This window comes from Mauremys mutica, unplaced genomic scaffold, assembly GCF_020497125.1.
Source record: "Mauremys mutica isolate MM-2020 ecotype Southern unplaced genomic scaffold, ASM2049712v1 Super-Scaffold_100376, whole genome shotgun sequence".
Classification (NCBI taxonomy): Eukaryota; Metazoa; Chordata; order Testudines; family Geoemydidae; genus Mauremys; species Mauremys mutica.
The window spans coordinates 15,620-42,874 of record NW_025423325.1 but is presented as its reverse complement, the minus strand read 5'-3'; the positions used below and the strand labels follow the sequence as shown (position 1 = coordinate 42,874).

General features: G+C 49.5%; 1 protein-coding gene across 5 annotated transcripts in view; it reads right to left on the bottom strand.

The window, feature by feature from the left end:
- Nucleotides 1-630: 630 nt before the first annotated feature.
- LOC123361131 (maestro heat-like repeat-containing protein family member 2B) overlaps nt 631-27,255 on the bottom strand; it is a 40,551-nt gene continuing 13,926 nt past the window's right edge. Inside the window, exons 9-19 of one of the 5 annotated variants that reach the window (XR_006576114.1) lie at nt 25,327-25,464; nt 25,009-25,120; nt 23,149-23,295; nt 21,790-21,972; nt 20,565-20,720; nt 19,929-20,063; nt 19,626-19,728; nt 18,464-18,529; nt 17,504-17,638; nt 16,631-17,160; nt 16,019-16,497 (exon numbers count right to left, since the gene is read on the bottom strand). Coding sequence is in view for 1 of the 5 variants with exons in the window: in XM_045001315.1 (XP_044857250.1) it covers nt 17,541-17,638; nt 18,464-18,529; nt 19,626-19,728; nt 19,929-20,063; nt 20,565-20,720; nt 21,790-21,972; nt 23,149-23,295; nt 25,009-25,120; nt 25,327-25,464 (1,138 nt within the window). In the remaining 4 variants the exon portion in view is untranslated. Of the gene's footprint in view, nt 741-16,018; nt 16,498-16,630; nt 17,639-18,463; nt 18,530-19,625; nt 19,729-19,928; nt 20,064-20,564; nt 20,721-21,789; nt 21,973-23,148; nt 23,296-25,008; nt 25,121-25,326; nt 25,465-27,255 lie in introns of those variants that run through there. The other 4 variants (XM_045001315.1, XR_006576112.1, XR_006576113.1 and 1 more) reach the window with 4 other exon arrangements.

Below are 27,255 nucleotides of genomic sequence, written 5' to 3'. Positions count from 1 at the left end.
GAACTGCCCCATCAGCCTTCACCCAGCTCTAGTCCAATGTGAATTATTAACAAAATGAGCTGGTCCCGATATGGAGACATCACAAGACCAGTGAGCGCAGCAGGACATACCCTGTCAGAGATACCCAATGACAGTAGTTCCCTTGTAGTGCAGTGGGGGAAGCTAGGGAATCCAATGGTTCCTCTCGGCTAAAGTCTTGCAGTTCACAAACAGGGACTTGGCTTAGAAAAGCAGAGATGCCTTCCCTCACACACCATTACAGGCACCGAGCCTAAGGCTGTAAGTAAACAGACGCTGTTCACAGATAGCCTTCTGACCCACAAATAGGCTAGACAGGAGGGAGGATAACTCGCCAGAACACAGTCCATCCCACTTACAACCCAGAATTCATCAGCAACACAAAGATGAGAATATGATTAAGAACCAGACCCCAGGCCACTAACTACAGGGAGTAGATCTAGCTTTGTGGGGACTGCGGAAGAGTGGTTAGAGACCCTAGAGAGGCGCTGAGCTGAGGTCTTCGTCCAGCTCCACGGAGAAAGGGCAAGGGAGGAAGCCCCCACATCATGGTTACAGAGGACATTGAGGAAACCCCAATTCTCTGAAAGATGAAATCAGGCCTCTGAGCAATTGAAACAGATACTTCAAACAGTTTAGTAAGAAATATGTACACAGTATATACAAAATCTGGAGCTGGGTTATTTACATATGATCTTGTTTGTGAGATACATAGCCAGCACCTGAAAAAGAAATGTGAAGAGTCATCAGTATTTGTCCAGTGCCCCGTAATACACATAAACAGAGTGGAGATTACTAGGGAATAACAATAGGAGAACATGGACTGGGAATAAGCTGCTGGATACGGTCTAGAAAACAATCACCAAAACAGGAAACACTACAAGATTAGGGGAACCCATATTACTTAATAGAGTCGCTTTTGAATTAGTGGAATGTGTCAATTCAACGTGGTCTCTATTAGTTTCCTTCCAATATTCAACTGTTACAGGAACCTTGTCTCCCCATTGAGAACTATAAGCAATAACATCCCAGACTCCCTCTGCCTTTCGCCCTCCTCTGCTAACTGCTGCCTGGTGAATCCTCGCAAGCCCTGCACCCAAGGGGACAGTAAACTGGAGAATGAGGTGGTGATGGAGACTAGAAACCTGACCATTCAGTGACCTTTTGATATGAGGTGAAGGATCATAGTAGCTAACTTTGGAGGATGAGTTATATCTGCTGAGCGCCTTCTCTGAAGGGCAGAGCATCCTTATCTCTCAATAACATCAGTGGGAGTTTGAGAACACTCAGCAACTCATAGGCTTGGGCAAGACAAATACAAAGGCCTTGGGTGGCTAAAGTTAAGCACTAAAATCTGCAGGTAGATGCCTAAATACCCATTATTGCCACCTGCAGAGGTGCTGATTAGGGCACTTAAATCTCTATCAGCTTTGTGGTGTTTCAAATAGATATTTGAAAAGCAAGGGGACTGATGTTTAAAGGCATATTTGGCCTTTGGTTGTCATTAGACAACGTTATGCCAGGTGAGTGAGTTTTCCAAACCCAGATACCTGAATTCAGACTCCTAACACCCACGGGTAGGTGCATCAATAGGGGTGGGGTTAGTTGTAAAGTCACCCTTTTGCTGCCCTATGTTGCAGTGGAGCAGGGCAAAGTAGCCATAAAGCTGCCCTAAGAGGCAGCTAGGAATTCCCCAGCATGTGCAAATCCCTAAAACCCAGAGAACCAGCATAGAGAGTGTACAGCCAGTGTAGCTGGCTGTATGTCACCAACTCCTAGCTTCCTACCCAAGTATATGGGGTGTGAGCTGGGAACAGAAGATGGCACACACAGTGTGCGTTGTCTACAGCTATCTCCAGTGCAGCAATGGCTGTTACATGACAGCGTAATTTAGAACAGCCCAGAGTCTAGAGCTCAGGTGTATTTGAGGATCTGGGCCAGTACTTGGCTGTTACTATAGTAATGACCCCTGAGCAAGCAGTATAATGTACATGCTTATCAATGAGCTTGTCCAGAGGCTGCATGTCCATCAGAATGACTAGATGTCCTGATGTGTAATAAAAACGCTTTGAGTAATAAAAATCAGCCCAGGCTACTTTACAGGGCCTGATCCTTCTCTCACTTACAGCATCTGAGCAGTAGGACAACGGCGAATACTGCCCAGGATTATAGTTGTCTCTGTCTTCTTCCAATTTTGGGTAGCGGGAGCGAGGAGTATAAGGGCCCTACTGTCAATCAAAACTTAACCCCACCTCTTGACCCAATAAGCCCTGCCTACTGGTCATCAGAAGCCTCACCGCATGGGGGCATTACTTCTGGGCGTCAAGGCGGACACATGACCGGAAGCAAGGTGTGTCATGTGACCCCTCTAAGAACTCCTTCCACTATACCAATCAGGATAGATTTTGCCCCGATAGGAACGCCCCGAGAGAAGATTTAACCAACCAGGGGGAGTTCCGGGGTTTGTGTGACCCCTCTAAGAACTTCTCCCACTGCCCTCTACCAATCAGGAGGGGCTTCAGCCACTAGAGAGCACCCTGAGAGGAGATTAGACCAATTGGGGGGAATTCTGGGGCTGGGTGACCATCCAGAAGTGGTTCGTGTGACCCCTCTAGGAACTCGTCACACCACCCTCTACCAGTCGCGATGGGTTTCGGCTGCAGAGGACTGCCCTGAAAGGAGATTTGACCAAAACAGGGCAGGTTCTGGGATGGGGTGACCACCCAGAAGAGGGTTGTGTGACCCCTCTAAGAACTCCTCCCAATGCCCTCTGCCAATCAGAGTGCCGCACCATCACCGCACAAGTCCCAGAGCTGGACAGAGGAGGCGATCTCTTACCAAGACGACATGTTTCAGAAATTGTGGAAAGGCTGAGAGGAAACGTGGACTCCTTTACCACCCCCCTGAGAACTTCAGACTTTGTTTTAGCCCCGTGGACCTTTGGACTTGTGTGGAGAAAGTGCTACAGCAGCAACAGTTCCGAAGAGGATGAGGGAACAGCCAAGGGGATAACTTTGGCCCAGCCATTGATGGATACGCCAGAACCTGAACCCAAAGCCCAACCATTCATGAGACAAGACGGTTACTCACTGTAGTAACTGGTGTTCTTCGAGATGTGTTGCTCCTATCCATTCCATGTAGGTGTGCGCGCCGCGCGTGCACGGCTCTTCGGAACATTTTTACCCTAGCAACTCCGGCGGGCCGGCTGGCGCCCCCTGGAGTGGCACCGCTATGGCGCCGGTTATATACCCCAGCCGGCCCGTCCGCTCCTCAGTTCCTTCTTGCCGGCTACTCCGACAGTGGGGAAGGAGGGCGGGTCTGGAATGGATAGGAGCAACACATCTCGAAGAACACCAGTTACTACGGTGAGTAACCGTCTTTTCTTCTTCGAGTGATTGCTCCTATGCATTCCATGTAGGTGATTCCCAAGCCTTACCTAGGCGGTGGGGTCAGAGTGAGACGTGGCAGAGTGTAATACTGCGGAGCCGAAGGCTGCGTCGTCTCTTGATTGCTGCACCAACGCGTAGTGGGAGGCGAAGGTGTGGACAGAGGACCAGGTAGCCGCTCGACAGATGTCCTGGATGGGGACATGGGCCAGGAAGGCGGCCGACGAGGCGTGCGCTCTCGTCGAGTGAGCAGTGAGGCGGCATGGTGGCACGCGAGCAAGCTTGTAGCATGTCCGAATGCATGCCGTAACCCAGGAGGAAATCTGCTGCGAAGAGACCGGCTTGCCTCTCATGCGGTCGGCAACTGCTATAAACAGCTGGGTCGAATGCCGGAAGGGCTTCGTCCGCTCGATGTAAAAGGCAAGGGCCCTGCGGACGTCCAGGGTGTGAAGCTGTTGCTCCCGCAGGGAGGCGTGCGGCTTCGGGAAGAAGACCGGGAGGAAGATCTCCTGGTTGAGGTGGAACGCCGACACCACCTTAGGGAGGAAGGCCGGGTGTGGTCGAAGCTGCACCTTGTCTCCGTGGAAGACGGTGTATGGTGGACCAACCGTTAGAGCACGGAGCTCGGAGACTCGTCTTGCAGATGTAATTGCGACGAGGAAGGCTGTCTTCCAGGAGAGGTAGAGCAGAGAACACGTGGCTAGAGGCTCGAAGGGCGGTCCCATAAGCTTGGCCAGCACGAGGTTCAAATCCCAGGTCGGGGCAGGACGCCGCACCGGCGGGTCCAACCGGTCCAGGCCTTTAAGGAAGTGGGAAACCATCTGGTTGGAGAAGATGGACCGACCTCCCAGAGAAGGACGAAAGGCGGACACTGCTGCCAGGTGTACCCTCAAGGAGGAGACCGCAAGACCTTGCTGCTTAAGGTACCAGAGGTAGTCCAGGATGGTAGGGACAGGGACTACGAATGGATTGAGCCCTCGTTGATCACACCAGAGCGCGAACCGCTTCCATTTCGCCAGGTAGGTGGAGCGAGTGGAAGGCTTCCTGCTCTCTAGCAGGACTTGCTGTACTGCCGCCGAACAGTCCCTCTCTGCGTGGGTCAACCACGCAGGTACCAAGCTGTAAGATGGAGGGACTGAAGGTTCGGATGGCGGAGTCTGCCGAAGTCCTGAGTGATGAGGTCCAGCCATAACGGAAGGGGGATGGGATCCCGAACGGAGAGCTCGAGCAGCAGGGTGTACCAATGCTGTCTCGGCCAGGCCGGAGCTACGAGTATGACGTGGGATCTGTCCCTCCGAAGCTTCAGTAGCACTCGGTGCACGAGCGGGAACGGAGGGAAGGCGTAGAGGAGGTGATCCGTCCAGGAGTAAAGGAAGGCGTCCGACAGGGAGCCTGGCGAGCGACCCTGGTACGAGCAAAACAGGTGGCACTTCCTGTTCTCCTTGGAGGCGAATAGGTCTATCCGGGGAAACCCCCACCTCCGGAAGATTGTGTGTACGACATCCGGACGGAGGGACCACTCGTGGGAGAGGAACGACCTGCTGAGATGGTCGGCCAGCGTGTTCTGCACTCCCGGAAGAAAGGACGCTTCCAGGTGAATTGAGTGGGTCACGCAGAAGTCCCACAGGAGCATCGCTTCCTTGCAGAGCGGGGAGGAGCGGGCTCCGCCCTGCTTGTTCACATAAAACATCGCCGTCATGTTGTCCGTGAGCACCGCTACGCATTGGCCTTGCAGACAGGCGTGGAAGGCGTGACACGCTAAGCGAATTGCACGCAGCTCCCTGACGTTGATGTGGAGGGAGAGCTCCTGGGGCGACCAGAGGCCCTGTGTGTGAAGGTCGCCCAGGTGGGCCCCCCATCCCAGTGCCGAGGCATCCGTTGTCAGAGTCACGGATGGACGAGGAGGGCGGAACGGGACTCCTGCACACACCACCTCTGGGTCCAGCCACCAGGCGAGCGAAGCGAGGGTGGGCTTCGTGACCGTGACTACCGTGTCTATGGAGTCGCGGTGTGGGCGGTACACCGACGCCAGCCAGAACTGGAATGGACGAAGACGCAGTCTCGCGTAGGCAGTGACAAACGTGCATGATGCCATGTGACCCAGGAGGCATAGGCAGGACCGAACCGTCGTAGTGGGAAAGACATGCAGGTCTCAGATGATGGAGACCATCGTTTGGTGTCGAGCACGAGGGAGGCAGGCCCTTGCCACCGTGGAGTCGAGGACCGCTCCAATAAATTCCACTCTCTGCGATGGAGTCAGTGAGGACTTCTCGGCATTGACGAGAAGGCCCAGCGCCCGAAACAAGGAGAGTATCTCGGCAATTTGGTCTGTTACCAATTGTTGGGATGGCCCGCGAACCAGCCAGTCGTCGAGGTAGGGGTAGACGTGAACTCGACGACGGCGGAGGTCTGCAGCCACTACCGCCATGCACTTGGTGAATACCCTCGGCGCGGTGGATAAGCCGAAGGGTAACACCGCAAACTGGTAGTGTGCACTGTTGACCATGAAACGTAAATAGCGCCGATGAGGAGGGTAGATCGCGATGTGGAAGTACGCGTCCTTCATGTCGAGGGCGGCAAACCAGTCTCCCGGATCCAGGGAAGGAATGATGGTCCCCAAGGTTACCATGCGAAATTTGAGCTTTACCATGTACTTGTTGAGCTCCCGGAGGTCCAGTATGGGTCTGAGGCCTCCCTTCGCCTTGGGGATGAGGAAATAACGGGAATAGAATCCCCTGCCCCGCCTGTCGTGCGGCACCTCCTCTATGGCACCCATCCTCAACAGCGTCTCGACCTCTTGCAAGAGGTATTGCTTGTGAGAGGGGTCCCTGAAGAGGGACGGGGAAGATGGGTGGGAAGGAGGGGGCGAAATAAACTGAAGGCGGTAACCAAACTGGATAGTATGGAGTACCCAGCTGTCCGATGTTATTTGGGACCACGCCGGGAGGAAGCGGGAAAGGCGGTTGCAAAACAAAGGGGTTGGATCCTGAAAAGAGGCTGGTGGGCCGTCCTCGGGCGTCCCATCAAAATTGCTGCTTGGGCCCTTGCGGGGCCTTGGACGACGCCTGGGCCTGGTTGCGCCTGCTGCCCGAAGGTCTACGGCGGTTGAGGCTGTTGCGCCGACTATTGTAGGGCCTTGACCTGGCCTGGGTAAAAGGCCGGAAGGACTGCTGCTGGCGGAAGGAGCACCTTTGGGTAGCTGGTGTGTGCATACCCAGAGTGCGGATAGCTACACGACCGTCCTTCAGGGTCTGTATTCTCGAGTCCGTTTTCTCTGAAAACAGGCCGTGAGTCTCAAAGGGCAGGTCTTGTAGGGTATACTGCACTTCGGGCAGCAAGATGGAGGACTGCAGCCAGGAGATGCGCCGCATAGTTACTCCAGAGGCCAAAGTTCTGGCCCCTGAGTCCGCCGAATCCAGAGCAGCCTGGATGGAAGAGCGGGAGGCTTTCCTGCCCTCCTCGACCAGAGCCGAAAATTCTTGGCGGGAAGCCGCCGGGATCAGCTCTGAGTACTTCGCGAGGGACACGAAAATGTCAAAGGCGTACCGAGCTAGGAGGGCCAGCTGGTTTGCAATGCGGAGCTGGAGACCCCCCGCCGAATACACCTTGCGGCCCAACAAGTCCATGCGCCTGGCGTCCTTCGACTTGGGCGCTGGGGCTGGCTGTCCGTGCCTCTCACGGTCGTTGACAGACTGGACGACTAGTGAGTCCGGAGCGGGGTGCGTGTACAAATACTCGTATCCCGTGGGGGGGACCGAGTATTTACGTTCAACGCTCCTTGCAGTAGGTGGGACGGACGCCGGCGACTGCCAGATGGTCGTGGCATTTTTCTGAATCGTTTTGATAAACGGGAGGGCCACCCGCATCGGGGCCTCCGCGCCGATGACGTTGGTCACGGGATCTTCATCTTCCGGGACCTCTGCCACCGGGAGGTCAATGGCTTTCGCCACCCTGCGGAGAAGGTCTTGGTGGGCCCGCAGGTCGATCGGGGGAGGGTCCGCCGTAGCAGCACCCGCCACCGCCTCATCCGGAGAGGAAGATGAAGACAGAGTCTGTACCACCACCTCTGCCGGAGGCTGCTCCGGGGCTTGGGAGGTTGACGGAAGCCCTGCGGGGTCTGACAACGGTAGGGTCTCCCCCGGTGGTGTTGGGGGAGGCATGCTCACCGTGGCCTCTGGTACCCTACGTTCAGCACCCACTGGGCGCTGGGGAAAGGGAAGCCCTTGGGATTCATGGCAAGCCCAGGGGACCCAAAAACCCCACTGCTGATGTCCAAGGTCTTGGCTTTGGGTGGCCGCCCAGACATCTATCTCGCTGCCCGCCTGGGAGGTGACCGATAGCTGACGCAAAGGCCACGGGGGGGCAGAGGCGCTGATGGAGTGCGCCGTGGAAGGAGGCAACTTGTCCCCGGACGGTGCCGAGGAGCGGTGCGGCCGTCACGGTGCCAGGATGGAGATCTGGACCGTCGACCACTTCGGTACCGGGAGCCGGAGCGCGATCTCGATCGTCGGTGACGAGAGCGGCTTCGGGAGTCACGACATCGAGATCGGTGCCGTGAGCCGGATCTGCGACGGTACCGTCGGTCCGGTGATCGGGACCGTGAGTGGTGCCGGGAGCGCGACTGGTACTGCGAGACTGAGCGGTACCGGGACTGCGACCGGTGCCAAGATGGGGATCGGTGCCGAGATGGGGATCGGTACCGAGATGGGGATCGGTGCTGTGATGGGGACCGACGAGACAGTGACCGTTGCCTGGATCGGGACCGGGTCCGAGGCTTGGAGCGTCGTCCATCCCGTCTGTTGGGGGTCGGGGGCCGCATCATTGCAGGCTTGCCCCGCGATTGAACAGCCCGCACCGGCGGTGCCGGGGGCCGGAGGCTCGGGGCCTCTGCGAGCTGGATAAGCTCTCTCGCCGTCACGAATGTCTCAGGCGTGGACAGGAGATGCAGCTCTACCGCGGTCGGCACCGGGGAGCAGGGAGGTACCGGACTCGACGGCTCTTGCGGTGCCGGAGTCAACGGAACCGTGCACGGCTTGTGCACTACCACAGCCGGTGCCGGAGGTTCCAGTGGTGGCTGGGTCAGCTGTCCCGAAGCTGAGGGCTTAGGAGCCGGGTGCGCCGTCTTCTGCTTCCTCTGGGGGGAGAGGGAACGGTGCCGGGACTTCAGTGCCGTCTGCGTCTCTTTAGGAGCGTTGGTACCAGGACGGCTCGGTGCCGCTGGTGCGCTGTGCGCCGAGGACGGTTTCGGCGGCGCCGGGGACGGAGCGGGGGGCTGCAGAGCCGCCTCCGTAAGGAGCTGTTTAAGTCGAGAGTCTCGCTCCTTTCTCGTGCGCGGCTTGAATGCCGTGCAAATCGGGCACTTATCTGTCCTGTGCGATTCCCCAAGGCAGCGCAGGCAGGAGTCGTGCAGGTCGCCGATGGGCATGTGCCGTTGGCAAGCCGCACAGGGCTTAAAGCCCGGTGCCTTGGGCATGAGCCCGCACCGGTTGTGGAAGAAGAGGGGCTAACCCCTCTAATTCCCTACTAATACTATACTATAACAACTATATACAACTATAACAACTAACTTATTCAACTACTAAACTAAGTTAAGCAACTATAAACACTAAAGATACGGAGAAACGCTAGGGCTGTGGAGGTGAGAGAGCACTCCACTGTTCCAACTGCCGTCACGGGCGGGAAGAAGGAACTGAGGAGCGGACGGGCCGGCTGGGGTATATAACCGGCGCCATAGCGGCGCCACTCCAGGGGGCGCCAGCCGGCCCACCGGAGTTGCTAGGGTAAAAATGTTCCGAAGAGCCGTGCACACGCAGCACGCACACCTACATGGAATGCATAGGAGCAATCACTCGAAGAAGAAACACCAATGAGCATGGTGGCCTCTCGTTGTCCACCACCCTGGAGGAGGAAGGCGATCATTGCTTGGGGGAGTTACCGGCGGACAAGCTGAATGGAAAAGACATCGCTCAGGTAAATGAATGATTAAGAAGCGACAGTTGATGATGAGGTGTAATGAGGTTAGGAACCTGGGGTTGTGTAAATGTAAAAAACAAGCAGTGAGAACTTACACTTGTTTCTTGTCTGAGACAGCTCGATGATGCCTTTCTAGAGGACCCGGAGGCCCTGGACAACGTTGCATCAAGCAGCAAAGATGAACCGGGCCCGCCTTGTTTTTGCTGAACGCCGCTAAAAATTGTTGAAGAGGACTTCGAGGATGAAGGTTATAAGGAGTTTAAGAGAAGGTTTGGCATGGAACTCGCTGAGCCAGTGCCACATTGTGAGTGTAAAAATTTATGTGGACTATTGTATGCATTGCTATTTATGCTGTTCTTAATAACTATCTTAGGGAAAAGCTTTTTGAAGATTATGAGGGCTATGTCATAGATGCCCCAGCCCAACGGCACCATGACTGTGTGATTTGGACTTCAACTTTATATGTAAATTTGTCAATTTAAATATGTAAATTTAAAAAACATCTATTGAAAAGGGCTTTGTGACTATCTGCATTTCTGTTAGAAGGTCTCTGGCCCTTAAGTGAGCTAAAAGTTTTAATGGAGCCTCTTGGTTTGTTTTCAAGGAGCTGTATGTCTTTTAAATAAAAAAAAATGGTTTGTGAGAATCTAACTTTTGTGGTTTTGTGTAAAAAAAGACCCATTTACAGCAAAAAGCTGAAATGTATGTTGTGGGAGGAGAAAAATCCTAAAAATGTGTTTATAGTGTAACCATTCTGCCCATCAGAGTTGGCAGCAACAAGAGCTGCGTTCAGTTGCTAGGAACTCCATTCCAATCACACAATGCAAAACTGGCTCAAGCCCTCAGCCAGTGGGGCACTGAGGCTCCCCTACTACAAGCTAAAATCACCACTTACTGTGTTAAGTAGTAGGGAGGTAATGGTATCGATGTGGTGTTTTCTGACAGGAACGTAATGAGGTTTATCGTAGGTGATGGTGACAAACTCGTTGTTCCTTCCTCGGACAGAGAGACAATGTAACAGGGGAACAGAAAAGTCCCCCACAAACTCACGTTCTACAATATCTGTGAACAGACGCAAGAAATTAAAAGCCGTGTGATGTCTGCTGAGAAGGGGAATTTTTGGACTCTGTGCTTCGGGCCCAAACCTAGAATGTTAGCTAGCTCCCCGCTGATAGAAAACATACAAGTAAAATTGGCAGATTTAAGACTAACTTTTCTACCCCCAGGGTCGTAGTTCATGACCACCTCAGGCGGTGTGGGATGACGAACCACAGTACTGTTCATATGATCCAATAATTCAGGTATGGACGAGTAATAACCTCGTTGTAGGATAAACTCCATGCCACACCTGCAAAGGTGATTTCAAAAGGGTGTCTTCGTTGATAGTGTTCCGGCTGTGCGGGTATTGTATTTCCACTAACCCACCTCCCAGGCTCTCCGGAGATCCCAGGGCTTAATTAGCCATATTGTAAAGTTCAAGCTGGTGTTCTGAGGAAAAACTGCAGAGCTGGCATTGCTGGGGCAACGTAATGTAGAACCCGCTGTCGCTCATTTTTCTCTCTCTCTGTCTTTGCAGGAGGAATCTTTTTGTTTGTTTGTTTTTGTTCACGTCTAAATGTCACAGAGTTGAGAAGCTTCCACCCAGCTGTTAAACTTATCGCCTCCTCAAACCATTTCACCAGTAGCTGCTTTCTTCTCCCTTTTCCTTTATCCGCTAGAACTTTTTCAATCCTGTAAATCCTGTCTTGTTTGGGGTTTACTTTTTGTAATTCTTCAGGGCAAAAAGATCCAGTAACTGTCTCACCCTCGTAATCTTTTAATCAGTATACAGGTCTCTGGCTCCTGGTTAAGGCTTCATCCACTATAAATAGCTCATCAGTAAACGTCTGTTCATAACCTTTTTCAAGGGCTCCTTTGACTTTAGATAGTCTCACGTGGTCGCCTTTTCTAAAAGGGGCAACAACTGGTTTTATTTTAAAACCATCTCTATAAACTGTTTTCCATATCTTCAGAGAATGTGAAGGATTAACATCAGCAGGACTGGTACGTATAGTTCTGTGAAAGCTCCGGTTGTCACTCTTTATAAAGTCAGATAATACGTCTTAAAGCCTCTGTTGTGTTTGGAGAACCGGTGCACATCTACCAGATCTGCCTGCCATTGCGCGTCCACATCTGAAACAATGGTCTTGTTTCTTTTAAAATGTATTTGAGCCAGTTTGTGTAAAGTGTAAGCATCTGATCTGAAAGCTAAGCTGTTACCTGTCTTCTATTTAAAAAGTTTTACTGTGCTTTTTGGCCACTCAAAAAGAGGATTCCCCCACCAAAGCTCCCAGCATCCCTGGGGATGTAATCTATTTTCATTAACAGAGCTGTCTGTGGAGACAGGACTGTTCCTGGTACCTGTTGCATCGCAGGCGGACATGGACAGAGCTCAGCAGTCAATATGATTGATAGCAGAGTCATTTATTTCTCTCCAGCATGCTCTTATATACAATTAAGGCCAGGCAATCAAGCAATTGCTAATTGGTTAATAAGGTACACACAAGCACAGCTGTAACTTCATTGGATAATTGCCATTCTATGCAACCTTCTAATTTATTATCCTGTTTACTGCCTGCTAGCAGATGAGAACTAGCCCGTCCTTGAGTCTGCATATCTAGCTTCCCAGACTCTCACCAAAACAACCCCACACCTCCCCCCTTTTCTCATAATAAAAAAGGAAGGCACAGCAAAACATTCCCAGCTCATAGCATCACATTACTACAATCTATTACACAGCAAAACTAAAAGCAAATCTAAACACCAGCTGCCTAACTAAACCGTAACAGAATCTTCCGTGGTTCCCTAGCCTCCTACATTCCTCCCCTCGCTTTCTCAAGCGCTCCGGTACAACAACAGCAGCATAACCTTGAGCTAATCTAGCAATACAAGCACCAGCATTCCCATTTGTCTGCTTGCGCTTAAACAGAACAAAAAATTACACAGAGAGCAAAGAAAATTACAGGCTAAGCCAGATTTTTCCTACTTCCATTACATTATCCGTTACAGGGGGCGGGACTGAAGAATCCCAAAACAACCTCAGAGCTTCATCGCACACATGGCTTCCATCCTGAGGAATTACGAACGAGAAATCCAGTTCCGCCCACACACCTAACGCCCAAATGAACGGAGCAGAAAAAACAACAGTAACCGGTTAAACAAAACAGAGCCAAAGCTAAATAGTGCACCCAAACCAAATAGTATTTCCTTAATCTATTAGGGCTCACCTTTAATCATGCAATTCTTAACATATAACACCAACAACATCAAACAAAACAAAACATAAAACATCAAAATACAACAACAACAAAAAATAATGTAAATTCTGCAGGGTTCCCCCCTTCTCTAGTGTACACCAACCTGTGACAAATTTCTATTACCAATCCATCCCTCATGTGTCAGGTGATCAAACTGACACTGAGGGGGGGGGTCCTAGCAGAAAAAACACAACATAAACCACATAAACATATTAACAACACCACAACAATTCTGGCCAGAAAACACACACCACAAACAAACATAAAACATAAATTTAAACTCCATAATAAATGCATGGTACATTAAATACTATACAGCTAACATCAATTCTCTTAAATATCTAAAAAACAAAAACAAATATACCCCTACTGGGCAATCAATCATTACTTAAAATACACAAATACCCTTATTAATTTCAGGCAAAACAGGAAAATCACTTCATCAATTAAATCATTTACAGTAATACAATTGCATCCTGGCTTACTTCTAAATTCAAAGCTATTCACAGCTTAAGATTTCTTACTATTAACTTCTGCTTTTAAACACTAAAAAAAAAAACCATCACCACTTATATGCCCATAAAACCTAATACAATCTCAATTACATAGCACTATATACATTCTTCAGCTAATGCAACAAAATTATTTATGGCCAAACAATTGCAAACTAATTCCCTTGCCTAAATTATTTACAAACATTTCAAAACACCAAAAACTTTTCTCTTAGCATTTTAACAAATTCAGCTATTATTCCCTTTAGCAACCACAAAATTAACTTTTACTCTGCCCTAAATTACTCGCTTGTACTCCAACAACAACCTTTCTCAACTTAAATCACCATTCCAAGTATCCCCCTGAATATTTGAAATTCCTAAGCTTGTGCTTAATTACCTGTTCTGTCCCCTACACCCTCAAAAGTTTCCAACCAGTTTTCTAAATTCTTTGTCTCTTGCCTGCCGCCTGGGCCCGATCCTTTTTTCCTTTCCAAGTTCTCTGTCTATTGCCTGCCTGCCTGGGCCCGATCCTTTTTTCCTCTTGCTAAACCGTTCCTTTCATGGACACTAACTTATCCCACTATCAATTTAGCTAGAAGGGTGTACTTCTTAACTAGCCCCTACCCTTCTGGTATTTTCTGAGAACAATTATCTGTACTTTCCCACCGTGGGGGCTACATTCTCAAGCATACAGCATCTGCTTACAACCTATCTATTTTAATATAGGCTACATCTAATATCAAACAATCCTACAACTACACATAAGACAAAACATACAAAAATCTAATAAGGCTAACAACCCAAAACCATACTTCCAAATTACCTAAATTTATATCTAATAACCTACAACTCCCCCCTTTGAAAATACTCAACAAGCCTTTTGGCTGAGTTTTCTCAAACTCTAAAAACAAAAAACAATTAGGCTCTAGAAAACTGGGATTAGTAATGGGGGGGGTAATATCATTTACAATCCAATTGGGGGGGGGGGCAATACATGCTAAAATATTTATCCAAAACACAGGGCGCAGCCTGTAAAATAAATCTCAAAATCCAATTAATATCACATTTCTTAGCAGGAGTCCCAAATTTCTTCCTGCCAGTGTACAATTCTTCGTTTCTTCACCAGGGTCAGTTCTCAATGTCTTTTTAGTCAGGAATTTCTGGACTTTGGCAATGTCAACAACGTGAGTGTTTTTTCTTCTTTTCCACCACCGTCGTGGTTCAGCTTCTACGGGGGAAATTTACCAGGACATCATCCTGTAGTAATTTTGCTTCTTTCAAAAAAAAAAAAACAACAAAAAACAATCCAATAACACAATGGGGGCTGCAGCGGACAAGGGAGAGGTTAACCAGCACGTTACCTTGTCCTTTTTTCCTGCTATTTAAAAGCACAATAAAACTAAAAAATAATTAGGCCAGTCATCAGTAGAAAAATTCTCCTGATGTGAAGGGGTCTTTTGCAATAAAATCATAGGTCCAGGCAGTCAGTCTCCTGGTTGCAAAATTGGCAGGGCTGCTAGGATCTTTGGGCAGCTCTTCCATACCTGTGAAAGGAGACAGCTAACGCATTCCGTTAGTGCCTGGCAGGATTTTGCAGCTCTCATTAGCTTTTTTGGGCCCAGTCAAGCTCTCTTTAGTCTGGGCTGTTCGCCAAGTCTTAGCTGTTAGCAATATGTGTCCTTGACTGGGGCGAGGAAAGAATGAGCTTTTCTTCGGTTAAATCATTTTGTTCTCTCTCCTTCCCTGCTAGGCTTCTTTTAATCTGTAAATCCTGTGTCAGAACACCCAGCTGTTGCTGCTCATACCGGAAAAGCATAACGGTTTTCCCGGCACTGTCCCAGGCTCAGACCAGCCAGCGTAGGACGCCTTCTCCGGGCTTCTGCCAAAACAACTTACTTGCTTATAGGTCCAAACGACCTCCGGGGCCACGGCACGAGCCTCTGCCTGCGCCGTGCACTCCAACGTCTTCCCGTCCTGGGCTCGCTTCCAGCGGAGCACCTCCTCGTCCTGTGCCCGAAGGCCGGTCAGGAGGAGCCTCCCCAACTCCCCCTCTCTTCTTAATAAGTGAATCAGTGCAGCAGGGGAAATCTTTTCCCCCTGTCGGTTCATAATGTGCAAATAAAGCTTCTGTGTTATCTTTTCTTCAGCTGATACAGCGGTACTCATATTAGCTGCTCTGCCCTTCTCCGCCGCGGCTTATAGCCGCCGCTTTCCTCCGCGACTTATAGCCGCCCCTCTCCTCCGCGGCTTATAGCCGCTCTCCTCAGGGCTCAGGTGCGCCTCTCTTTTCGGACGCCCGGGGGCTTCTCCAGCACTCCCCGCCGCAGCTCCTCCGCTCGCCTCTGGGCTCAGGCTCCTGGCCGTTCGCCTCTGGGCTCAGGCTTCCGACACTATCATCATTCGATTCGAATCACGTCGGAGTCCGGGGGCTTCTCAAGCACTCCCCGCCGCGGCTCCCAGCCGCCCGCCTCTGGGCTCAGGCTCCTGGCCGTTCGCCTCTGGGCTCAGGCTCCCGACACTATCACGTCGGATAAGCACTCCCCGCCTCTGGGCTCAGGCTCCTGGCCGTTCGCCTCTGGGCTCCGGCTCCCGACACTATCATCACTCGATACGAGTCACGTCGGGGTTAGCCGCTCACCTCTGAGCTCAGGTGCGCCTCTCTTTTCGGACGCTCGCCTCTGAGCTCAGGGCTTCTCCGCCTGGGTCAGGCCACCGACACTTTCATTCGATACGAATCACGTCGGGGTCACCATTTGTTGCATCGCAGGCGGACATGGACAGAGCTCAGCAGTCAATATGATTGATAGCAGAGTCATTTATTTCTCTCCAGCATGCTCTTATATACAATTAAGGCCAGGCAATCAAGCAATTGCTAATTGGTTAATAAGGTACACACAAGCACAGCTGTAACTTCATTGGATAATTGCCATTCTATGCAACCTTCTAATTTATTATCCTGTTTACTGCCTGCTAGCAGATGAGAACTAGCCCGTCCTTGAGTCTGCATATCTAGCTTCCCACACTCTCACCAAAACAACCCCACAGGTACCGTCTTTTACTAACACAAGTATGGAGGGGATACAGTCATAGGGACACATTTAAATAAGTTTAATTAATTGCCTGGTTTAACACAACCTTTGACAGCCACCTGTAAAAATGGACGCCATGACCCCTACAACGAAAGACTCTGAGCTGGTTCATTCTTCTATTTTGTCCTTTTCCGGATTTTCCTCTTGAGATCCGCATCTCAGACAGGAGCAAAAACAGCTGATGCACAACAGGGCTACCGATGTGTAAGTTCTCAAAGGCCTCTTGAAAGGCATCGTCGAGCTGTTGAGAGATTTTCAGACAAAAAACAGTGTAAGCAACCCTCTGCTTGTTCTTAGATTTATGCAATGCCAAGTTGATTCCTAACCCCATTATACCCCCATGATCGACCATCGCTTCTTAATCATTCATTTACCTGAGCAACGTCTTTCCCGTTCACCTTGTCCACCAGTGACTCCCCCAAGCCATGATCATCTTCCCACTTTGGGGGGGGGTCATCACACTCATCGGGGTTCTTCATGAGGGTTCGGGGTCGGGTCCTGAGGTATCTATCAATGGTCGAGTCAAAGGGCCCTCCTCGGAACTGTAACTGCTATAGCGCTTTATCCATACAAGCCCAAAGGTCCTCGGGGCTAAAACAAAGTCTGAAGTTCTCAGGGGAGTGGTAAAGGAGTCCATGTCTCCTCTCAGCCTTTCCACAATTCATAAAACACGTCTTCTTGGTAAGAGATGGCCTCCTCTGCCCAGCGCTGGGACTTATGAGGTGATGTGCTGCACTCTGATTGGCAGAGGGCATTGGAAGGAGTTCTTAGAGGGGTCACACAACCCTCTTCTGGGAGGTTCACCCCTTCCGAGAACCTACCTTGTTTTGGTCAACTCTCCTCTTGGGGCAGTCCTCTGCAGCTGAAACCCATCGCAACTGGTAAAGGGTGGTGAGAGGAGTTCCTAGAAGGGTCACATGAAGCACTTCCGGATGGGTCACCCCACCCCAGAATTCCCCCCAGTTGGTCAAATCTCCTCTTGGAGTGATCCCCAGTGGCTGAAACCCACCCTGATCGGTAGATGGCAGTGGGAGGAGTTCTTAGAGGGGTCACACAAAGGACAGGTCACCTGCCCCGGAACTCCCCTTGATTGGTCAAGTCTTCCCTCGGGGCATTCCTATTGGGGCGAAACCCACCCTGATCGGTAGATGGCAGTGGGAGGAGTTCTTAGAGGGGTCACATGACACATCTTGCTGCCGGGGTCAAGGGGTGGGATTAACATTTGATTGATGGTAGGGCCCTTATACCACTGGAGCGCCTTGTTCTGTTTGTCTCCGTTCTGCTTCATTCGCCAAGCGCTCGGCCAGGACAGATGTCACTTATGAGCTCAGTTGCCACCAGCTGGACAGTGGGACTTGGGTCTTTCTCTAGGACCCGGAGAGCTGAAATTACAGAGGACATCACGTTAGTGAACAGACTGTCAAATCACAGCTAAGCGTGATCACAGAACCTTGAAGTACCTGAGCAGAATGATCACATGGAAAAATGTGAAACTGGGCTCAGTCCTTCTATTGGGGTGGAAAATACATGAGAGATGAATAGGCCTCACTTTTCATATAGTCACCTGTGCCTGAAATAGCTGGAGACTTATTACTTCTGAATACCACACGACAGCAGCTCTCCAATACAAACAAAGCTTTAGGGTCCCTCATTGGGTCCCTTCCATGCTCCCAACTGTGGGGAGACCCTGACTCTACCAGAAAGTCATCCACTCCGCTGCAAATGGAAGGAAGTCCATTGTTTCAATAGCTTCCACTTTTCAGTTATTTTCCAGCTCTATTCAGGAGCCACTGCCTGAGCTCAACTCAACGTGGAATTTAACACAGGCCAGGTCCAAGCTGGTTTGCGCATGATACAGGGCACCTACTGGAAGCAAAATTGCTGGTGGGAAATTTGGGGTAGCAGAAAGTGGCTACTTCTCACTTGGGGAGTCCACAGAAAGCCAATAAAGCCCAAAGTGTGGAGAGCACTGGCTGGGAAGGGGGCATTGCCAGGACAACCAGGAGATGCACTGACTCATATCACACCTTCTGCAGCTTCCTCCTTCAGGGGAAATTAAGGCTGACTTTCTACTGGGCAAGAGTGAATTTGTCCTTTGATGTGTGGCTGATGCACTTTGCACCAGTGGTATCGGTTACTGCTGCTTGTCAGCTAAATTCCTTTATAACTCATTAATGAGCAGGACTTCAGCTGTATTTATCACTTACACATCAGCAGATGTTCCAGGTCCAGCCATTTCATACGCTGAGTGTCTGTGTGTTCCAGGATGATGCCTAAATACACAATGTCAAATAAATAACAACAACAACAATAAAACCTTCCCTTGTTGAGTGCAAAGTGATATTAGCAGCCCCTAGACAGGTCTTTGGGGTCTCCTACTGTGGGCCTAAGGGTGAGCTGTGGGCAAGAGGATGCTAGAGCAGTTTAGAGTCCACACTGAAGAGAATGAGAGAGACATTTTTTAAAAAGAATGTTTACATAAAACCCATTTGCTTGATGAAACAGTCTGTGCTCCTCTTGCCACTGCAGTCAGTTATTGGAGACATACTAAGATAGTGTTTGGTCTAGTGGTCTGAGCAAAGGACTGGGGCCAGGAATAAGCGAGTTCTAAGCAGGGATCTCACAAGGTGACTGATAGGTGAGCCCCAATGCCTGCCTGTCTCACATGGGTGTGCTAGGGAGAAGAGGCCACAGGGCCAAACAGGAGGAACCTAATGCTTCCTTGACAAGGTGCTGTGGCCAGGAAGGTGAAACAGCAGGCGCTATGGGGAGGTGGGCTGCTTGCCCCCAGTGATGAAGTCGCAGTGAGGAGCACTGAACAGCACTGGGTAGGTCTGCACTTTGAGCTAGGGGTATCACACCCAGTTCAATGGGACGGGCCCACACTAGCTCTGACAGCGCTAGCATTAGAATGTAGCTAAGGCAGCACAAGCCGTGGGAGGAGCAGCCACTGTGAGAATAGACTTTGGGGTTTGGATGGGATCATACTTGGGGTGGTTAAACCTCCTGCTGCTCCTGCCGCCGCAGCTACTCTCTATTTTTAGCACAAAGGGCTAGTGCGGGTGTGTCTCATCAAGATGGGAATTATACCCCCAGCTCAAAGTGTAACCATGCCCTACGTGACAGTGTCCCAGGCACTACTACGAAATGACTGCACCGTGCTTCCCCTGCAACAATCCCGAAGCACTTTATAGCAACTAATGAATTCCTCCGACCACCATCCTGGAGAGGTAGGGACATTAACATCTCCATCTATGGGTGGGAAGCTGAGGCACAGAGAGATTAATGGCAGCTCAGTGCTGCACAGTGGGATTTTTTCTGTCTCCCTCAATGGGAATATCAAAAGGGACACTGGGCATCATCTCTCACCAGCTAAGTTGGCGGCACCTGCCCGGATCCCTTCCCAGCTGCTACTGAAGGACGCGATGGTTGTGCTATACAAGTTCTTCAGCAGTTCTGCATTTTCTTTGGCCTAGAGGAAATCAGGGACACATGAGCTCTCTCTGGCTAGAAGTGCCCTTTGACTGCCAGCACATGCTTTTATGAACCACAGGTAAATAAGAGCAAGAACAGGTGGCTGGGTAGAAGTGGAAAAAATGGGAATCTGGGGCAGATTTACATTTCCCATCACCCTCCAGTCAATAATCTCCTACAGTTCAACAGCTCACTCACAAGGTGTCTGCAAATGTCCACCTGGAGCTCTTCAGGCTTCAGCTCGGCTCTGCCACCAAGGTGCTTATTGATCGCATGTTGGAGTCTCTTCAGTCCCAAAAACGGGAAACAGAGGTGAAATGTAGCTCTGCATTCCTGAAAAAGAGCGTCACACCATTGACTTGTTCCCTACCGAGTGCTATGTTCAGTCAAAGGGAACTCATCTGCGTGACTGCTCATCTATTCCAGGACAAAAAAGGATTCATCTGGATGTGACTGGCAGAAACATGCAGGAATGACTAATAGAGGGGAGAGCTTCCACTGAAACCTGGAGGTAGCATCAATGTCTTTTGGGAACAGATATACCGATGAAAGCTGCTTCACCAGGCACAGCTGTGGTCTCTCCTCTGTTCTGGGGAGGCAGGGGCCTGGGGTGAAGAGTCAGACAGGAACAGAGACCTGTAGGGGTCAGACCCATGACCTATCCTGGATTCTGGTGAGGCAGCCATGGACCAACCTGGCTGGAAGTGACTCAGCAGGAGGGCAATGAACTGAGGGGAGAATTTGGGCCTCCACAACAAGCAGGAATAGCAGTGCTCCCCTGGCACTGGGAGGAAGATTCCTTTGGCTTAGTAAATAAGTCACTGTTGGTCTTACCATTGAAACCTCGGGGCTTGGGTCTTGCAGGTGCAGCAGAAGTATGACCCAGCTCTTTCGAACCTGCTCAGCGAAATAGGCCTTCCATTTTTTCTTTGTCAACTGAGCCAGGATGCCAAATAGGACAAAGGCCACTGAGCGAAGACCATCATTCTCCTACAGCCAAGAAAGCCCCACAACTTGGTAAGTAAGGGACAATCCCATCACGCACCTCACACAGCCGTCTCTTCTACGCTAAAGTAGAGTGATTGCAACTACAGCTAGTCAGATAAACTTTAATTAACCAATTTTTTATTCGAATTTTCTGATTCATGAAAATATTTTAGAGACAGTTCAATTTTGATGAAATTCCTCCAGAAGCCAGGCAGGGTCCTTAGAAACCTGCCTGGTGTCTTGCCAGTACACCCATCCAGCTCCTTGGCAGCCAATCTAGCAGGCTGACTGGGATCATAGGCTTCCAGGCTCCCAGCTTTGGGGGGAAGGATAGCTCAGTGGTTTGAGCATTGGCCTGCTAAACCCAGGGTTGTGAGTTCAGTCCCTGGGGGGCCATTTTGGGAACTGGGATAAAAAGCTGAGGATTGGTCCTGCTTTGAGCAGAGGGTTGGACTAGATGACCTCCTGAGGTCCCTTCCAATTCTATGACCCTGGGGGTCCTAGCTCTCAAATTTGCAACTCCCTGGCACCTCTAGCTCCCAGAGTTTCCTGGGTTCCCAGCACCAGGATAGTCTGAGAGCAGACTGCCCCGGGCCAAGGCTTCCAACAGAGCTAGGTTGAGAATAGTAATTCTGTTTCACAAGGAGTTCTGAAGTTTGGGGGAGGGGTTCCCACAAATAGGAACAAAACCAAAATTTGAAATCTCAAAAATTCTCTGCAAAACAGAATTATCATTCCAACCCTCTCACATAAAAACGGTATAGAGCAGGCCCAACACTTTCTATTGCACTCTGTAACCCCCTTTTCATGGTTATCTAGCTACCTAATCTAGTATTCAGACTTTCTTTGAGGTTCTCAGTGGCAATCAAGAACAGAAGGGTGAGACTGTGGGAGCAGGGATGTCATCCCCATCCTCCTAATGTTCTCCTCCTCCATAAAACACCTCCCTTCCCTGGGGCCTAAAATCTCTGCACTCTGACATGAGCAATGCCCAGGGAGTCCACATCACACATCGTAAATCGAGTCTAATCAAGATCGGTTGAACTGGGGTTGGAGAGTTCTGTTCACATACATCGTCAAAGTAGGCCCGGATCTGTTCGGTGAGGTTTTTGAAGGAAGAACCAATGTCCTTCTCTTTCAGCTCCTTCAGGACTTTGGCCAGTGCTTTCATGCTCTCACCAATCACTTCAGAACTGAAAACGTCATGTAAGGCCCCGATCAGTATGTCCAGAAGAAACTTCTTGTATTTTTTCACCTGTACAAACATACGACATTAAAGAAAACTTATCACTGATCACACTTCTAAGAACTTTTCTTTAGCAGTTATGAAGCTGTGGGAATTTCATCAACCCTCTCTCCCTCCTGAGATCTATAGCTATATTTCAGACCAGGTGCTAGCTACAATGAGCCAAACTCGGTAACATAATACACGTGCATAATCCTATTATTAGATTTCTAGTTACTTAGATTCCAAGGCCAAAAGGGTTCATTGTGATTATCCGGTCTGACCTCCTGCATAACATAGAACTTCTCCGAAATAGTCTCTGAACTAGAGTACATCTTTTAGAAAAACATCCAATCTTGATTTTAAAATTGCTAGTGACCGAAAATCCACCACAACAACTTTTGGTAAATTGTTCCAATGATTAATTAAAATTACTATTAAAAATGTACGCCTTATTACCAGTCTGAATTAATCTAGCTTCCTTTTTCTCCATTGAATCTTGTTATACCATTGTTTGCTAATGTGAAGAACCCATTATCAAAATTTGTTCCCCATGTGAGTAGTTATAGACTGTCCTCAAGTCACTCCTTAACCTTCTCTTTGTAAAGCTAAATAGATTGAGCTCCTTGAGTCTATCACTAAAGGTATATTTTCCAATCCTTTGATAGTTCTTGTGACTCTTCTCTGAATCCCCTCTAATTTATCAGCATCCTTCTTGAATTGTGGACATCTGATCTGGACACAGCATTCCAGCAGCACTCACATGAGTGCCATATTCAGAGGGAAAATAACTTCTTTACTCTTCTTCAAGATTCCTCTATTTATGCCTCCAAGGATCATTTCAATCCTTTTGGCCACAACTTCGCATTGGGAGCTTATGTTCAACTGATTATCTGCCATGGCTCAAGTTTTTTCTCAGCATCATTGTTCCCTGGGATAGAGTCTCCCGTCCTGTAAGTATGGCCTGCATTTTTTGTTCCTAGATGTATACATTTACATATGGTTACATCAAAGTGCACATTGTTTGCTTATGCCCAGTTTACCAAAGGATCCAGCTTGCTCTGTATTGACTGCAAAAAGGTGACTAGGGTATGGGAGAGAGCAGAATTTGGCCTAGTGCATTGTGTGCAGCCTCTGTAAACTCTGAGCAATTATTTCCCTTGGATTCTCTACTTATGTTGCATCCTATTCAGTATTCTCTCATACCTTCACAGGCGCCCCATTGACTATATTTCCCAGGCCTCTTACAGCCATCTGACGGACAATGCTGTTCCTATCCTGTGACCTTTCTTCCAAGATGCGCAAGACACTCTTAAGCAACTTCTTCTCCCTGAGCATGGGATCAGTCATTAGCTGAAATAAAATCAACATGTCCATTAGCACCAATATGATCCTTAAGATTGGGAATAGAATTTGAGCCGGCATAGAATACACTAAAAACAACAAGGAGTCCTCCTATAGCCACAGTCTTGTGGATACAGACTAATATGGCTACCCCTCTGATACGTGGCACATAACACACTAACTTTATCATTCCACACAAATGAGAAATGTCTTAAAAACATGCAGCTTTCCTTTTGGGCACTATAATAGGGATCCACTCACCTCTTGAGAGCCCCTTAGTGGCCAGGTCTGGTACCACAGTCCTTTTCTCACCCCTGGTGCACCCTGCCAGCTGACCTCAGTGAGTCTTCTGTGGCTCAGGCCTCTGGCTAAGTCCCAAAGTCCAAATGAACCCCTTCTGGGCTAGTCAAGAACAGTCCCATTGCCCTCACTAGGGTCTCCAGCCCCAACTCTGGGTCCTTGAAATTCTGCTCTTTGTTCAAGCTCTCCGTAAGCATTGTCCCCTTCCTGGGGCTTATGCCACTGTAAGTGGTAGGGGAACCAGGGCCTGCCCATAACTCTGAGTTCCAAACCATGGACCCTGTAAACAGTAGTTAGGCACCGCTTGATTTCAGTTCATTGTTGCTTTTTCCTACCAGCCACTTTTAGCTTCACCCTCACCTCAAGGTTCAAGTTCTTAAGGACTCTCTTCCTGCAAACCCAACTTAAGCAAATGCTGCCAGAATCAAACTCTGGCAATCCCTGGAATTTCTGTGGCCAGAGAGCAGCATCGTTTCTTGCCCCTCCAGTTCCTGGCAGGAACTGACCTGCTAAGGCCCTGCAGCTCCTTTTAGCTGAGCCTGATGGGCTCCGATTGGCTGCTCTCATGAGGCCTCTCTAGACAGACCCAGATTTGTGGCTCTTTTCCTGGGGCAGGGTGCAGTAGGACCATGGGGCCTCTTGTAAGGAGCCTCAAAGCCCAGGAACAGCCCATCCCAGGCACAGATCGATTGTTTTCCTTAGAACCAGATGAGCCCCTAAGATAGTTACTTAGCATAAGTGGAAATATGATGCAGATGTTAGAGGAGGGCTGTAGAAAGGGAGGATGGTCCAGCAGTTAACACACTTGTCTAGGACTTAGGAGACCCAGGTTCAAATTCCTGCTCCCTCAAAGACTTCCTGGGTGACCTTGGCAAATCACTTAGCCCTTCTGTGCATCAGCTCCCTGCCTGTAAAATAGGAATAATAGTGCTTCCCTACCTCCCAGGAGTATTGTGGGGATACATACATACATTACAGAGTTTTGAGGTACTCAGATACAATCGTCATGAGAACCTAAGACAGATGTGAATGTATTTGTATGTTGCTTGTTTTATAGTATTAGGACACTAGGTTCATTCCGAAGATCTGCTGAGTGAAACCAAAACCAGGAGCTGTTGGTTAGTATCAGCACTGGGACTTGGCAGAAGAGGTCCAGTACTTCAAACTCTGTCTGTATCTCTCTCAGCCAGCGCCTGTGGTTGTGTAGCTAGTATAGGCAATGACAGCAATACAAATATCAGCGAGAGAATGACTCCGAAAGGTAGAATGAAGTTCCTTGTCAGGTTTCCATATAAAGGGGGACCCAGTCTACTATCTAAAATGACAGTTACTCCTATGAACTGAACTGTACAACTCCTTAAAAGAAAGGCAAACAGACAATGGTCTAATGGTGAAACTGCTCTTCGGAGCCCTGTGTCTTACCTGGGCAAGGAAAGCTGTGCCGGTGACTCGGAAGTTTTCCATTGGGGAATTCACCCAGGGGAGGAGGCTCTGGATGATCTCAAGTGTTATTAGTCCAAATCTTAGCAGACCACTGGAAGGCAAAAAACCACTTATGGGGTCGATTGCACACTTCAAAAACTCAGCTGCTCTGAGCAGACAGCTCTGATATCTATGGGTGGGAGCTGTGTGTTTCCACCCAGGGCACCCCCCACAAAGCTATAAACTGGAGGTTCCCTCTCAGCCACTCTATTTGCTACTGATTCCCAAGGATAAAATCATGCCTCTTAGATCTCTTACCTCACCAGCAGACACACTCCCTCATGGTGAGTCTGGGGGTTTTCAAGCAGAATCCATGTTTTCTGCGTCCTGAGCACTCTCACCAGTCTCTCATTCCCAGCTTTAGAAAGCACAGATTCTAACGCTTGGACAGAAAACCTGGGGAAAGAGAGGCACAGAACTGCAGCAATCAGTAGGAAGGTGCAGCCTGAACAGAGTCAGGAAGCCCAGGTTACTTGTCAGGTCTGCTGTTCATCCACTGGCAATATCCTGGACACCAGTGTCCCTGGAAGGACTTGATGCCAGGAGGTATGTTTCTGTCTCATACATCTCATATAACTAGTTTTGCTAGGGACAAAATTTTGCAGTCATTTTTCACTTTCTGCAAGGAGTATGGATACTAGCAGAGTACAAGGATATAAAAAAGATACACGATCAGGACCCAAAAACTGGGGGGCATAGAATGTGGTGATCACTAGTGGATATTTTGGGGTTGTATCTCCAGATATGATGTGACAGAGTGCTGAGGGTATGCACTTGAGTCAGCACTCTGGTCACTATTAGTACTAATTCAGTTCCTTACAGAAAGCCTAATTGGACAGAGGTGTAGCTGATTACGAGGTCAGATTGGGGCTAGTGAGTCATGGAACCAATCATTCCATTAACAGGGAAACTGTATAAAAGGACATGGGCAGGAGCCCTTTGAGGGGAACAGACAGAGAAAGAAACTTGGGTGACCAGATATCCCGATATTTGGGGCTTTTTCTTATACAGGTGCCTATTACCACCCACCCCCTGTCCTGATTTTTCACACTTGCTGTCTGGTCACCCAAAGAGAAACAGAAAGACAAAAAGCTGGGAGAGCCTGACAAAGTGAGCTCTCTGAGTGGAAACACCTTCCCCCCATTTTGGAGAAGAGTTTAGAAAGTTGAGATACAAGATAAAGGTGCTATGTATTGGTAGGGGGATTAAATAGACTTCACGTTGGTGTTTACAAGCAAGAAAGTCTCAACGTGGTCTGTGTTTGTAGAAGATGTGGGGGTGCAACACCCCTCTCTGTCACAGCTGGGGGCTCATCAGGGATTTCCCTGTTATCTATGCAAATAGAGAGCCTGCTGGAGAAGCCGGGGTAGAGGTCTGGCAGTCCAGGTGATGGAGGGAACACACTGAAATGGGTGGTGAAGCAGCAAGGAGAAGTCTAGAACAGGGGTTCTCAACCTTTCTGTTTCTGAGCCTCCTCTCACCTCAACAAGCTATAAATACTCCATGGCCCACTCCCAGGCCTCTGCCCTGCCAGGCATCAGAGTTTGGGGCTCCTGGCTCTAGATTTTAACTCCACAGGGTGCAGGGGCTGGGGCTTTAGTGCAGGTGCTGGGCCTCAGGGCTCCAGCCTGGCTGGGCTCAGAGATTCAGCTTTCTGCCCTAAGCCCCAGCTAGTCTACTGCCAGCCCTGCTTGGCGGACCCCCTAAAACCGGCCCAGTTGAGAACTGCTGGTGTAGAAGACCTTCTAACAATCCCACCAGGCAGAAAAACAGCCTTTGCTTGCCTGGTAGGTTTAACAGCAAAAGAGCCTTCAGGAATTTATACAGGAACAAGCCCAGGTCTGGCAACAACTCCTCCAAAGTCTGGCAAGTCCCGTGACAGGAAATGGAAACCAGGCACAGGAGATCAGACTCTGTAAAATGGGACCTGCGAACAACCCTGATCTGGTTTTGGTTACTCTTAAAGGAGCAGCGGTGAGACCTCACAAGGACAGAACAATGTGGGCCTTTCGACTGACACCCCATTTAACCGGGGAAGCACATATATGGCTCTTAGTGATTAGCGGGCAAGAGATTAGGACGTGATTAAGGCAGCCATGCTGGACGAGGTGGGGCCTGTCCACAGAAAAGTACTGCCAGAAATGGAGAGTTGAAAGATGGATTGAGGGATTAGGCCTCTGTGCATTT